The 14131-nt window shown below is 49.2% G+C and overlaps 1 protein-coding gene across 1 annotated transcript; it reads left to right on the forward strand.

Moving 5' to 3' along the window:
- Positions 1–1483: 1483 nt before the first annotated feature.
- LOC140348907 (E3 ubiquitin-protein ligase TRIM21-like) lies at positions 1484–3143 on the forward strand. Its single transcript, XM_072435041.1, has one exon. It carries the CDS (start codon positions 1520–1522, stop codon positions 3134–3136), a length of 1617 nt encoding a protein of 538 aa, XP_072291142.1. The 5' UTR covers positions 1484–1519; the 3' UTR covers positions 3137–3143.
- Positions 3144–14131: the final 10988 nt, after the last annotated feature.

Below are 14131 nucleotides of genomic sequence, written 5' to 3' on the forward strand. Positions count from 1 at the left end.
ATGATGTCATGGATGTGGGTCTAATGCTCGTTGTGTGTGATGTCATGGATGTCTAATGCTCGTTGTGTATGATGTCATGGATGTGGGTCTAATGCTCGTTGTGTGTGATGTCATGGATGTGGGTCTAATGCTCGTTGTGTGTGATGTCATGGATGTGGGTCTAATGCTCGTTGTGTGTGATGTCATGGATGTGGGTCTAATGCTCGTTGTGTGTGATGTCATGGATGTGGGTCTAATGCTCGTTGTGTGTGATGTCATGGATGTCGGTCTAATGCTCGTTGTGTGTGATGTCATGGATGTGGGTCTAATGCTCGTTGTGTGTGATGTCATGGATGTGGGTCTAATGCTTGTTGTGTGTGATGTCATGGATGTGGGTCTAATGCTCGTTGCGTGTGATGTCATGGATGTGGGTCTAATGCTCGTTGTGTGTGATGTCATGGATGTGGGTCTAATGCTTGTTGTGTGTGATGTCATGGATGTGGGTCTAATGCTCGTTGTGTGTGATGTCATGGATGTGGGTCTAATGCTCGTTGTGTGTGATGTCATGGATGTGGGTCTAATGCTCGTTGTGTGTGATGTCATGGATGTGGGTCTAATGCTCGTTTTGTGTGATGTCATGGATGTGGGTCTAATGCTCGTTGTGTATGATGTCATGGATGTGGGTCTAATGCTCGTTTTGTGTGATGTCATGGATGTGGGTCTAATGCTCGTTGTGTATGATGTCATGGATGTCGGTCTAATGCTTGTTGCTTTAGCATTTCAAAACAATTACTGCCGCAACGATGTATTGAAGCTTCAAAGCAACAAAAAAACGAAATGTAGGTACAAAAAACACTAAACCCCCTGACGAAAAATATTTCGTCTTTTACATCTTCAACCTATTTTGAGATGATCCCTAATGGAGTAGAAGTACAGGGAGTACTACCTTCAAAATAAAAGCACAGCAAAACAACAAATTTGGGATTTTACAAAAAAACACTGTCAAATAAGGTTTTTGGGGTTTCAGTCCTTCACAGTGCTACTATAGGCCATTGTAGTAATGCAGTAGAAGTACAGGGAGTACTACCTTCAAAATAAACGCCAGCAAAACAAGATACAATTGTGTTAGAAATGTTTAGCTGTTTCAAATAAATCTTATGGGTTTTTTCCCTTATGACTCTTTACTGAGTTATGCATTTGTGTCGCTGTATTTACTTTAAGGACATGAGTAAATCACAGGCAGCACCAAAAGTTCTGTTCAGTCCATAAAACATGTTGAGTTTAGTTTCACTTTAGCTTTTCCAGGGTCAGAATAGTGGCCCCGCCCACTTCTCTGTCAGCTCAAACCGACTACAAACAGGTGGAGAGTTCCATCATCGAGCTCTTGGATTCATCCTTCTTTTTACTACAAACCCTCATTACGTTCTGTTCATTATCTGAGCTGCTCCGAGACAGTGACTGTAGGATTTTACAGGTTTATCAGCTTCATATGACGCAAAGACACTTTTTCACCCAATATGTCTCTGTCCTCAGGGTCAGAATGGCGGCTCTGAGGTCTGAGGACCAGTTCCTGTGCTCCATCTGTCTGGATCTCTTCACTGAACCAGTGACCACTCCATGTGGACACAACTTCTGCAAACGCTGCCTCTCCCAGCACTGGGACACCAGCGCCCCCTGCAGGTGTCCTCTGTGTAATGAGCTGTTCCACATCAAACCAGAGCTCAAAGTGAACACGTTCATCTCAGAGATGGTCTCTCAGTTCAAACAGGAAGCAGGAAGTAGGTCTGAACAAGAGTCCAGACCTGGAGAAGTGTCCTGTGATTACTGCACCAGTCCCAAACTGAAGGCTCTGAAGTCCTGCCTGGTCTGTCTGTCCTCGTACTGTGAGACGCACCTTCAGCCTCATCTGAGCGTGCCCGGGCTGAGGAGCCACCAGCTGACCCAGCCTGTGGAGAACATAGAGGAGAGGATGTGTCCTCAACACCACAAACCTCTGGAGCTCTTCTGCAGCACCGACCACAGCTACGTCTGTACCATGTGCACTGCTTTAGAGCACCAGTCTCATAAGTTTGTGTCTCTGAAGGAAGAGTTCGACCGGAGAAAGGCCTCGCTGCAGCAGACTCAGGAGCAGAGCAGGAACATGGTGGAGCAGAGGAGGCTGAAGATCCAGGAGGTCCAGAGCTCAGTGCAGCTCAGTCAGAGAGCAGTCGACACAGAGACGGCCACAGGGCTGCAGGCCTTCACCGCTCTGATAGAGTCTGTTCAGAGGAGCCGAGAGCGCTTCATACAAGAGCTCCAGGAGAGACAGAGACAGAGCCAGAAACAGGCTGAAGCTCTGGTCCTCCAGCTGCAGCAGGAGATCTGTGAGCTGGAGCAGAGAAGCACTGAGGCAGAGCAGCTCCAACACTCTGAAGACCACCTGCACTTCCTCCAGCACTGCACTAAACTGACGCCCCCTACAAGCCTGAAGGACTGGAGCAGTGTGACACTGGAGACAGAGTCGTATGAGGGAACTGCAGCCCGAGCTCTGTCTGAGCTGGAGGAGAGACTAAAGGAGACTTTCACTGAAGAACGTGAGAAGGTGTCTAAGGCTAAACTGAAGACATTGAAACTGTTTGCTGTGGATCTCACTCTGGATCCAGACACTGCACATGTTAAACTGTTTGTGTCCAGAGATTTGAAGCAGGTTCATCACACGGATGAGAGAATCTTCAAAAACAGTCCTCAGAGATTTTCATGGTACAATGTTTTAACAAAGCAGAGTTTTTCTTCAGGCAAGTTCTACTTTGAGGTTCAAGTCAAAAGGAAGACTGAATGGATTTTAGGAGTGGCCAAAGAGTCTGTAGAAAGAAAGAACATAAAGACTCTTAACAGTAAATATGGATACTGGTGCCTTTATATGAACAATACACATGACTACGAGGCCTGTACTGATCCTCGAATCCTTCTGTCTCTGAAGTCTCCTCCTCAGAAGGTTGGTGTGTTTGTGGACTATGACACAGGTCTTGTCTCCTTTTATGATGCTGATTCTGCAGATCTCATCTACTCCTTCACCGGCTGCTGCTTCAAAGAGAAACTGTTTCCATTTTTAAATCCTTGTAAAAACTCTGATGGTAAAAACTCTGTTCCTCTGGTCCTCACCACAGTGAAGAAGTGACTCTGGGGTTAAATATGACCGTTTGTGTTACATATATATCTTCTCCAGAGAGGAACTGGAGAAGTGTGTGTGTGTGTGTATATATATATATATATATATATATATATATATATATATATATATATATATATAGGGGGAGGGGTGATCGGGAAGAACGGCTTCCCCAATCTGAACCCGAGCGGTGTTCAGTTATTGGACTTCTGTGCTAGCCACGGTTTGTTCAAGCACAAGGGTGTTCATCAGTGCACATGGCACCAGGACACCCTAGGCCGGAGGTCAATGATCGACTTTGTTGTCGTGTCATCAGACCTCCGGCCGCGTGTCTTGGACACTCGGGTGAAGAGAGGGGCAGAGTTGTCAACCGATCACCACCTGGTGGTGAGTTGGATCCGCTGGCGGAGGAGGAAGCCGGACAGACTTGGCAGACCCAAGCGCATTGTGAGGGTCTGTTGGGAACGTCTAGTGGAGCCCTCTGTCAGTAGGGTATTCAACTCGCACCTCCGGGAGAGCTTCTCCCACCTCCCGGGGGAGGTTGGGGACATTGAGTCCGAGTGGACCATGTTCTCCGCCTCCATTGTTGATGCGGCTGCTCGGAGCTGTGGTCGCAAGGTCTCCGGTGCCTGTCGTGGCGGCAACCCCCGAACCCGGTGGTGGACACCGGAAGTAAGGGATGCCGTCAGACTGAAGAAGGAGGCCTATCAGGCCACTCTGGCTTGTAGGTCTCCGGAGGTCATTGACAGGTATCGGCAGGCCAAGCGAGCCGCGGCACGTGCTGTCGCAGAGGCAAAAATCCGGGCCTGGGAGGAGTTCGGGGAGGCCATGGAGGAGGACTTTTGGTCGGCACCAAAGAAATTCTGGCAAACCGTCCGGCGCCTCAGGAGGGGGAAGCAGTGTCTCACCAACACCGTTTACGGTGCGGGGGGAGGCCTGCTGACCTCGACTGGGGATGTCGTCGGACGGTGGAAGGAATACTTTGAGGATCTCATTAATCCCTCAGTCACGTCTTCCGAAGAGGAAGTAGAGACCGGGGACTCGGAGGCTGGCTCATCCATCACCCAAGCTGAAGTCACTGAGGTTGTTGACAAACTCCTCGGTGGCAGGGCTCCGGGGGTGGATGAGATCCGCCCTGAGTACCTGAAGTATCTGGATGTTGTAGGACTGTCTTGGTTGACACGTCTCTGCAACATCGCGTGGCGGTCGGGGACCGTGCCTCTGGACTGGCAGTCCGGGGTGGTGGTCCCTCTGTTTAAGAAGGGGGACCGGAGGGTGTGTTCCAACTACAGAGGGATCACACTCCTCAGCCTCTCGGGTAAGGTCTATTCCAAGGTACTGGAGAGGAGAATCCGACCGATAGTCGAACCTCGGATTCAGGAGGAGCAGAGTGGATTTCGTCCCGGTCGTGGAAAACTGGACCAGCTCTATACCCTCCATCGGGTGCTCGAGGGTTCATGGGAGTTTGCCCAACCAGTCCACATGTGCTTTGTGGATCTGGAGAAGGCTTTCGACCGTGTCCCTCGGGGTGTTCTTTGGGGAGTGCTCCGGGAGTACAGGGTCCGGGGCCCTTTGCTCAGGGCTGTCCGGTCCCTGTATGACCGGAGCAGGAGCTGTGTTCGCATTGCCGGCAGTAAGTCAGACCTGTTCCCAGTGCATGTTGGACTCCGCCAGGGCTGCCCTTTGTCACCGGTTCTGTTCATAGTTTTTATGGACAGAATTTCTAGTCGCAGTCAGGGGTCGGAGGGTGTCCGGTTTGGGGACCACAGGATTCCATCTCTGCTGTTTGCAGACGATGTTGTCCTGATGGCTCCATCAAACCCGGACCTGCAACATGCACTGGGACGGTTTGCAGCCGAGTGTGAAGCGGCTGGGATGAGAGTCAGCACGTCCAAATCCGAGGCCATGGTTCTCGACCGGAAAAAGGTGGCTTGCCCTCTTCAGGTGGGTGGGGTGTCCTTGCCCCAAGTGGAGTAGTTCAAGTATCTCGGGGTCTTGTTCACGAGTGAGGGAAGGATGGAGCGTGAGATCGACAGGCGGATCGGTGCAGCGGCTGCAGTGATGCAGTCGCTGCATCGGACCGTTGTGGTAAAGAGGGAGCTGAGCCGAAAGGCAAAGCTCTCTATTTACCGGTCGGTCTACGTTCCTACCCTCACCTATGGTCATGAGCTTTGGGTAGTGACCGAAAGAACAAGATCGTGGATACAAGCGGTCGAAATGAGTTTCCTCCGCCGTGTGGCTGGGCGCTCCCTTAGAGATAACGTGAGGAGCTCGGCCACACGGGGGGAGCTCGGAGTAGAGCCGCTGCTCCTCCACGTCGAGAGGAGACAGCTGAGGTGGCTCGGGCATCTGTTCCGGATGCCTCCTGGGCCCCTCCCTCGGGAGGTGTTTCAGGCATGTCCCACCGGGAAGAGGCCCCGGGGAAGACCCAGGACACGCTGGAGGGACTATGTCTCTCGGCTGGCCTGGGAACGCCTCGGGATCCCCCCGGAGAAGTTAGAGGAAGTGTCTGGGGAGAGGAAGTCTGGGAGTCCCTGCTCAGACTGCTGCCCCCGCGACCCGGCCCCGGATAAGCGGCAGAAAATGGATGGATGGATGGATTTGTCCTCACCCTCAGTTCTTGGGTAAATTGCACAAACAATAAGAAATATGAACGTTTCTCACACTTGCAATCATATCTTAGTTTGAAGCCATTAGAAATGTGCTAAAATGGTAAATATCTTTATTGAGGCTTAAGTGGTACAATGTGACTGGACTGTAAACATGAAACACAAAGAAGAGGAAATATCTCCTCAAACTATTGGAAGTTCAGAGTTCCAGGTTTTATGTGTTACATTGAATATATTTTTATTAGACATATCTGTTTATTCAGGAAGATTTCCATGACATTTTGTTTCAATAATGTATGAAAGTGCATCATTTATTCAATATTTTGTATTTTGTAAGTTAAATTAAGTCTGATTTGGATCTGAGCTGAGACTTGACTTACGTTTGCCTTCATTTGCTTTGGACGACACATGGACTTAATAAAGAGAAATAAAAATAACTTTCAGCTCTGTTTTCATGAACATGACGTTCTGTCAGTCTCTTTAAAACAAATACAGTCTCTTTTACTTCTCTTTCATTGTCTGAACACTGCTCTGACTCTCATCATTTACTGAGGATTGAATGTGGAGCTCTTCATCAAGAAAAGCTGATCATTGACATTTTGAAACAATTAGATCTTGATTTCCCTCAAATCTCATCAACTGCACAGACCGATCTCTAATTTAGCATCATTCCCCAAAGCAACAATTTTCACATTATCTTGTGTAGACAATATGTTTCCCTTGGCGATTCTGTCGTGTTCCAACGGCTTATTTTGAAGATCTGCCTCTGTCTGTTTGCTCCAGATCCTCAGTCACACAATGTTCCACCAGAGAACCTCCACATCAGGAGGAGATCACTGAAGAAACTAGAAGAAAGCAGAGTGCCACGCCTTGCTGTGGATCTCACTCTGGATCCGGACACAGCTCATGTACATCTGTCCAAACATTTGAAGCAGATTGGTCCCACAGATCAGCGGAACCTCACCAATGATCCTCTCAGATGTTCTTCTCATGAGGTTTTAACAAAGCAGAGTGTCTCTTCAGGCAGGTTCTACTGCTTTGATTTGGTCGGTTTATAGAGAGTTTATGTCTGACGAGCGGGAGTGGTGCACTGGCCACACCCACACAAACATGATCATAAAACCTACAATTATTAACTTAAGAAATGTGATGGCCAGCTAAAAGAATCAAAAGCCTTCTCAGCGTCCAAACTAATTATTACGGCTTTGTTTAGTTGTGTTTGTATTCGTCTCATTGTGTGTAAAGATGGTCTTATGTCGTCTTGTGTGTCGTTTGGTCATGAATCCTGTCTGATCTTTGTGGATTAAAGGTGCCATAACATGCTTTTTTCCACGTTTCGTAGTCTATCCCAAGTGTATTATTGATAATAATAAGTGTTGTGCAACACCCTTAACATAATAGTTAAGAAATATCACCCAGACCTTGGACCCCCTCACCAACCCGGAAATGCAAACGGCTTGGTTTGATATTCGCCCCCACCCTTGCGAAGAGCGATCTGGCTCCCCCGCCCAACCCGTGACATAGTCTCAGAGCGCGTGTGTGCCCCGCCCACCCGTGACGTAGTCTCAGAGCGCGTGTGTGCCCCGCCCAACCCGTGACGTAGTCTCAGAGCGCGTGTGTGCCCCGCCCACCCGTGACGTAGTCTCAGAGCGCGTGTGTGCCCCGCCCACCCGTGACGTAGTCTCAGAGCGCGTGTGTGCCCCGCCCACCCGTGACGTAGTCTCAGAGCGCGTGTGTGCCCCGCCCACCCGTGACGTAGTCTCAGAGCGCGTGTGTGCCCCGCCCACCCGTGACGTAGTCTCAGAGCGCGTGTGTGCCCCGCCCACCCGTGACGTAGTCTCAGAGCGCGTGTGTGCCCCGCGCTCTGAGACTGAGACGTAGTCTCAGAGCGCGTGTGTGCCCCGCCCACCCGTGACGTAGTGCGTCCCCCACAGCTGTTTGCTCTGCGGTGCGCCGCTCCGTGCGAGTGAGTGAGAAAGAGTCTACTTTGAGACTTAAATAAAACTGGTGTTTAATTCTACAGCGTGCGCAGAACAGATATATCTATATATATTTCACTCACTAATGTGTTTTTATGGACTTATTGGAAATAATTAATACCCATGTAACAAATTTACTCTATAGCGCCCCCTACCCATTGTCTGAAAAACTCAACATTTTCTGATTTGTTTGAAACTCATGGGTTATATTCTCCTCAAGACGCAGAATAAGAAAAAGTGCATCACAGATATTGTGTATTTTTCACTATTGGCCAGCAGGGGCGCAATGAATGACTTCACTTCCTCTTCCTCTTTTATTTTGATGGGACATTTCCTTCCGCGCCGCGGGCTTTGCATTAGCATTAGCATTAGAGTTAGCATAAGCGGCGGGTCTCTGTTGCTAGGTGACGGAGGTACAGGGAGGAGGGGGTGCAGCCGGGTCACCGAGCCTCTCTCTCCCTTTCTCCCTACTCAGGTCAGTGCAGAAGGTGCCTGGATCGTCTGTAACACTTACAAAATAAAGGCCTTTTTGTTTCAGAGATCCAGAAGGAGTTTTATTTTGACATGGCCTGACAGTCTTGACAGATTGTCTAAAGAATTAAAGTCCAAAGAATAAAGTCTAAAGAATAGAGTCTAAAGAATAAAGTCCAAAGAATAAAGACTGCTTGGTAGACGCATGGCTACCAAGCAGCGACATCAGTGGAAATATTAAAGCCTATGGAATGAAGCCTAAAGAATAAAGCTGTACGGTGGAAGCACCGAACGTCAAAGAAGGAGAGGAAGATGAAGAAGAGTCTCCCTGGAATAAAGCCGGTTGGTCTCTGAAACAACAACAACTATTCTAGTCACAAAGACATATCATGACCTCATGGGCTTTGTAACACCAAAGCAATGGAAGGAGTACTTTTACGGACTACGACAGTCTGAGGACTACGAAAAGTCTGAGGAATAAAGTCTGGCGGTAATGCAACAATTGGATGCCAACCGCCATAACACAACAACAACAACAACAACAACAACAACAACAACAACAACAAGACTAAACAATACGAAGTAAATAAGAGTTTAACTGGAGTTAAGGTAGAGGACGCTAGGCAGGTGAAGGTGACCCGGTTTGGAGAAAGATGTGACAGCCGGTTGGTAATGATAACACTTGAAGGGAAATGCCTGCATAGTAAGGTGTTCCTCGGATACGTGAGCTATGGCGTTTGGCCATATGTTCCACCGCCCCTGCGTTGCTTTAAGTGCCAGCGCTTTGGGCATATTGCAGCGGTCAGCAGAGGGACGCAAAGATGTGGTAAATGTGCAGGAGATCACGAGTATGAGAAGTGTGACGAAGGAGCAAAACTGAAGTGCTGTAACTGTGGCGAAGAACATAGCTCTGCCTACGAGGGATGCGAGTTTAGCAAAAGAGCTGCTAAGGTGCAGAAAATTAAGGTCTCTCAAGGTATATCCTATGTGGATGCAGTCAAGAAAGTGTCACGTAACGAGGTTAAAGTAAATACAGAGAGAGGAGCCAGCGCTGCTCACAGCCAGAGCGAAGTGAGGGAAGCCAGCGTTGCTCCCAAGAAGTGTGAAGGTTCCAAGTGTGCAGGTTCCGAGTGTGGAGGTTCCATGTGTGGAGGTTCCAAGTGTGTAGGTTACAACTGTGCAGGTTCCAAGTGTGGAGGTTCCAAGTGTGGAGGTTCCAAGTGTGGAGGTTCCAAGTGTGACGGTTCCAAGTGGGGAGGTTCCAAGTGTGGAGGTTCCAAGTGTGGAGGTTCCAAGTGTGGAGGTTCCAAGTGTGGAGGTTCCAAGTGTGTGGGTTCCAAGTGTGGAGGTTCCAAGTGTGAAGGCTCCAAGTGTGAAGGCTCCAAGTGTGTAGGTTCCAAGTGTGTAGGTTCCAAGTGTGGAGGTTCCAAGTGTGGAGGTTCCAAGTGTGTAGGTTCCAAGTGTGGAAGTTCCAAGTGTGTAGGTTCCAAGTGTAGAGGTTCCAAAATGAATGAGAATACCTTGGTTGTGGATAGAGGATTTTGTGGTCTTTATGGTGGATGTTATAAACTGAGCTGCTCAAACTCAAAGCAGAACTGAAAGGATCAGGATCATTGCTAAAGGAAGATTCCTTGGAACAAAAGAGCTTGATTGGACAAAAATAGAAAACCAGCTAAAAGCGCTAAGTGGGATTCTGAGTAACGGAGGTCTACTTTTAAGGAATCAGTGTGATCAGAGTGAAGATCTGGAGGTGGGGGCGGTCTCCTGTCCTCACCCAGTCTAATAGATGCACGGCTGCCAAGCAACGACATCAGTGGAAATATCAAAGCCTTAAGAATCAAGCCTGAAGAATAAAGCTGTACGGTGGAAGCACCGAACATCAAAGACCGAGAGGAAGATGAAGAAGAGTCAGCCCTGGAATAAAGCCCGGACTCTGGAAAATGGCCCCTGACAGCCTTTCTGCATTGCAAAGCATTAAATCTGGGAAATCGGATTGCAGACAGGATGTGTTGAATGGCATATTCTGTCTGATGCTCTCCCTGTCCAGGAAGGAGGTGAGGGTTTCCTTCATTTGGGTCCCTGCGCATGTGGGGGTAGATGGTAACGAAATGGCTGACACACTGGCTAAACGTTCCCTTAGGCGGCCATCAATTGATGTGGCGGTTGAGTTAAGCAATTCTGAAATCAAGCCCGTTATCAAGAGTCATGTGGTCGGCCTTTGGAAGGAATTTTGGAGCCACTGTGTTACTGGACGGCATCTCTATCACGTACAGAGTAGTGTGGGTCCTTGCAGGTCTATGGGCAGGAACGCGTGGGATGTAAGGGCCCGCATGAGGATTGGCCATACTGGACTCAATTGGTCACTGAGTAGGATAGGCAAACATCCGACCGGTATGTGTGGTCACTGTCGGGTGCCAGAGACTGTTGAGCATGTGCTGATTTGCTGTAAGGCTTATGATAGAGAAAGGGCCGGGTTGGCCTTGTGGTTTCGGAATAATGGGCGGGAGTTCAATCTGCGGAACGTTCTGGCGATCCAGTCACAGGGTTTGTGTCAGGCTGTGGTTGCTTACTTATGTAGCACAGGGCTGGGTAAACGTTTATAGAGTTGGGGGGTGTTGGAGACTGAGCCGAGGATGAGGAGCAAGAGGATGTTCTAACGCGCTTTGACTTCAGTCTGAGGAAGAACAAGCCCTGGACTAAAACTGTGAGGAGACCTTGCTCAACACCCGGTCTGGAGAGACGGGAGATGGCGGAGGAGAGTGGATCGGGGATGGAAGACGTTCTGGACGGCGTGGAGGAGCAGCCTTTTCTGCCTGCACGTGCCCGGAAACGTAAAAAGTCCCTTAGCTCGTCCGAGGGTTCTGGGAATGAGCAGCAGGATGAGGCTGAAGCTATTGATATCCGGGGTGAGAGCAGAGACTGTAAGGTGATCATAAAGCTTGCACAGGATAGTGCATCCTTTAAGGAGTGGAATTCAGTGGCATTGTCAAAGAGCCTAACTGTAGCTGTGGGAGTGATCAAGAGTGCGAGTGTCCTTAGAGATGGCTCGCTACTGGTCGTGTGCAAGGACGCGGCTCAGCAACGGAAGGCGATTGGAACTAAACGTCTGGGTGGAAAGGACATTCTTGTGTCTGATGCTGAAAGAAACACGGTCAGAGGAGTTATCGTAGGTGTCCCTACGGCGACGTCTGTGGATGAAGTTAAGGAGAATTTGACTGGAGTTACGGTGGTGGACGCTAGGTGACCCGGTTTGGGGTAAGATGTGACAGCTTGTCGGTAATGGTAACACTTGAAGGGAGGTGCCTGCCTAGTAAGGTGTTCATTGGGTACATGTGCTATAGCGTCAGGCCATATGTTCCGCCGCCCCTGCGTTGCTTTAAGTGCCAGCGCTTTGGGCATATTGCAGCGGTCTGTAGAGGGAAGCAAAGATGTGGTAAATGTGCAGGAGACCACGAGTATGGGAAGTGTGACGTGGGTGCAAAACTGAAGTGCTGTAACTGTGGGGAAGAACATAGCTCTGCCTTTGGGGGATGCAGGTTTAGCAAAAGAGCTGCTGAGGTGCAGAAAATAAAGGTCTCTCAAGGTATATCCTATGCAGATGCAGTCAAGAAAGTTTCAAGTAACGAGTTTAGAGTAAATACAGAGAGAGGAGCCAGCGCTGCTCCCAGCCAGGGCGAAATGAGAAAGGCCAGCGTGGCTCCTAAGAAGTGTGAAGGTTTCAAGAGTGGAGGTCCCAAGTGTGCAGGTTCCAGAATTAATGAGAATACCCTGGTTGTGGATAGAGAGGATTTTGTACTCTTTATGGTGGATGTTGTAAACTGTGCTGCTCAGACTCAAAGCAGAACTGAAAGGATCAGGATCATTGCTAAAGCTGCAGGGAGATTCCTTGGAACAAAGGAGCTTGATTGGGCAGATATAGAAAACAGGCTAAAGGCGCTAAATGGGAGTCGGAGTGATGGGGGTCTGCTTGTGGGGAGTCAGAGTGATCAGAGTGACGAGATGGGGGTGGGGGTGGTCTCCTGTCCTCGCCCAGTCTTGTAGATGCACGGCTACCAAGCAGCGACATCAGTGGACATATTAAAGCCTATAGAATGAAGCCTAAAGAATAAAGCTGTACGGTGGAAGCACCGAACGTCAAAGAAGGAGAGGAAGATGAAGAAGAGTCTCCCTGGAATAAAGCCGGTTGGTCTCTGAAACAACAACAACTATTCCAGTCACAAAGACATATCATGACCTCATGGACTTTGTAACACCAAAGCAATGGAAGGAGTACTTTTACGGACTACGACAAAGTCTGAGGAATAAAGTCTGGCGGTAATGCAACACTTGGATGCCAACCGCCATAAAAAAACAACAACAACAACAACAACAACAACCAAAGTGATGGAAGAGGGACTTCTAAAGGATAAAACGACAAAGACGTCCCATGACCTCATGGGCTTTGTAAAACAACAAAGACGTCCCATGACCTCATGGGCTTTGTACTTCCAAAGCAATGGAATAAGAATTTTTAAGGACTACGACAAAGTCTGAGGGGAGGAAGAACTTCTATAGGATACAATGACAAAGGCATTGTCTCGCTCATCACGCAGTCAGCGGTAGGCACGATTCCTAAGAGTGGTGGTAGTGGACATAGGAAGCGGGTGCCGTGGTGGACTGAAGCATGTGGTCATGCTGTTAGGGCGAGAAATGCGGCGTTTCGCCGGCTAAGGGTTGCCCACACTGAGGGTGCCCTCATTGACTACAAGAGGGCCCGCGCTGTTGTGCGGAAAACTGTGAGAACGGCCAAGAGTGCCTATTGGAGGCGGTATTGTTCCAAAATTGGGAGAGAAACGCGTCTCGGGGATGTTTGGGGGATGATTAAGCGGATGCATGGGGTTGAGCGCCGTCATGGGACCCTGGTCCTAATACTGAATGGTGTTGAAGCAGTCAGCGACGTTGACAAAGCTGAACTGTTGGCCAGCACCTTTGTGTCGGTGCACAGCTCTGACAATCTCTCACCTGCGGAAAGGCACTACAGGGAGAGTACTTTGGCCCAGAATTCTGAGCTGATTGGGCACCAGCCTTCGACTCAAGATGACCTTGACCTTCCGTTTAGTTTGTTTGAGCTAAGGAGAGCACTTTCTAAGGCGAAACAGACAGCCCCGGGTAAAGATGAGGTGTGCTATGACATGCTCTCTCATTTGACTGATGAAACGCTTGGGCTAGTCCTGGGTCTTTTCAACCGTGTTTGGGATTCAGGTTGTTGTTGTTGTTGTTGTTGTTGTTTTATGGCGGTTGGCATCCGAGTGTTGCATTACCGCCAGACTTTATTCCTCAGACGTTTCGTAGTCCTCAGACTCTGTCGTAGTCCGTAAAAGTACTCCTCCCATCGCTTTGGCGTTACAAAGCCCATGAGGTCATGATGTGTTTTTGTGACTAGAATAGTTGTTGTGTCAGAGACCAACCGGCTTTATTCCAGGGAGACTCCTCTTCACCTTCCTCGCCCCCTCCGACGCTCGGCGCTTTGGAAGTACAAAGCCCATGAGATCATGGGACGTCTTTGTTGTGTTCCATCTGCGTGGAAACAGTCTACGGTGGTGCCGGTTCTGAAGCCGGGTAGGCCAGCGTCTGACCCTTCAAGTTATAGGCCGATTGCCTTGACGTCGCAGCTCGGGAAAACGATGGAGCGCATGGTTACCGAGCGGTTGGATTACTTCTTGGAGAGTCAGGGTTTGCTTCCCGCGCACCAGAGTGGTTTCCGTAGGGGCAGGAACACCATGGATTCCGTGTTGTGTTTGGAATCTGATATCCAGCTGGCCAGGGCTCAGAAAGAAAAGGTTATTGCGGTGCTCTTTGATGTGGAGAAGGCGTACGATATGGTTTGGAAGGATGGGCTCCTCATTAAGCTGCGGAAGTGTGGTGTGAAGGGTAAACTGTTTAACTGGGTCCGGAGCTTTCTGTCT

The sequence above is a fragment of the Eucyclogobius newberryi genome, unplaced genomic scaffold (assembly GCF_026437365.1).
Source record: "Eucyclogobius newberryi isolate DKJ021-1_F unplaced genomic scaffold, fEucNew1.0.hap1 SCAF_7, whole genome shotgun sequence".
Taxonomy (NCBI): Eukaryota; Metazoa; Chordata; class Actinopteri; order Gobiiformes; family Gobiidae; genus Eucyclogobius; species Eucyclogobius newberryi.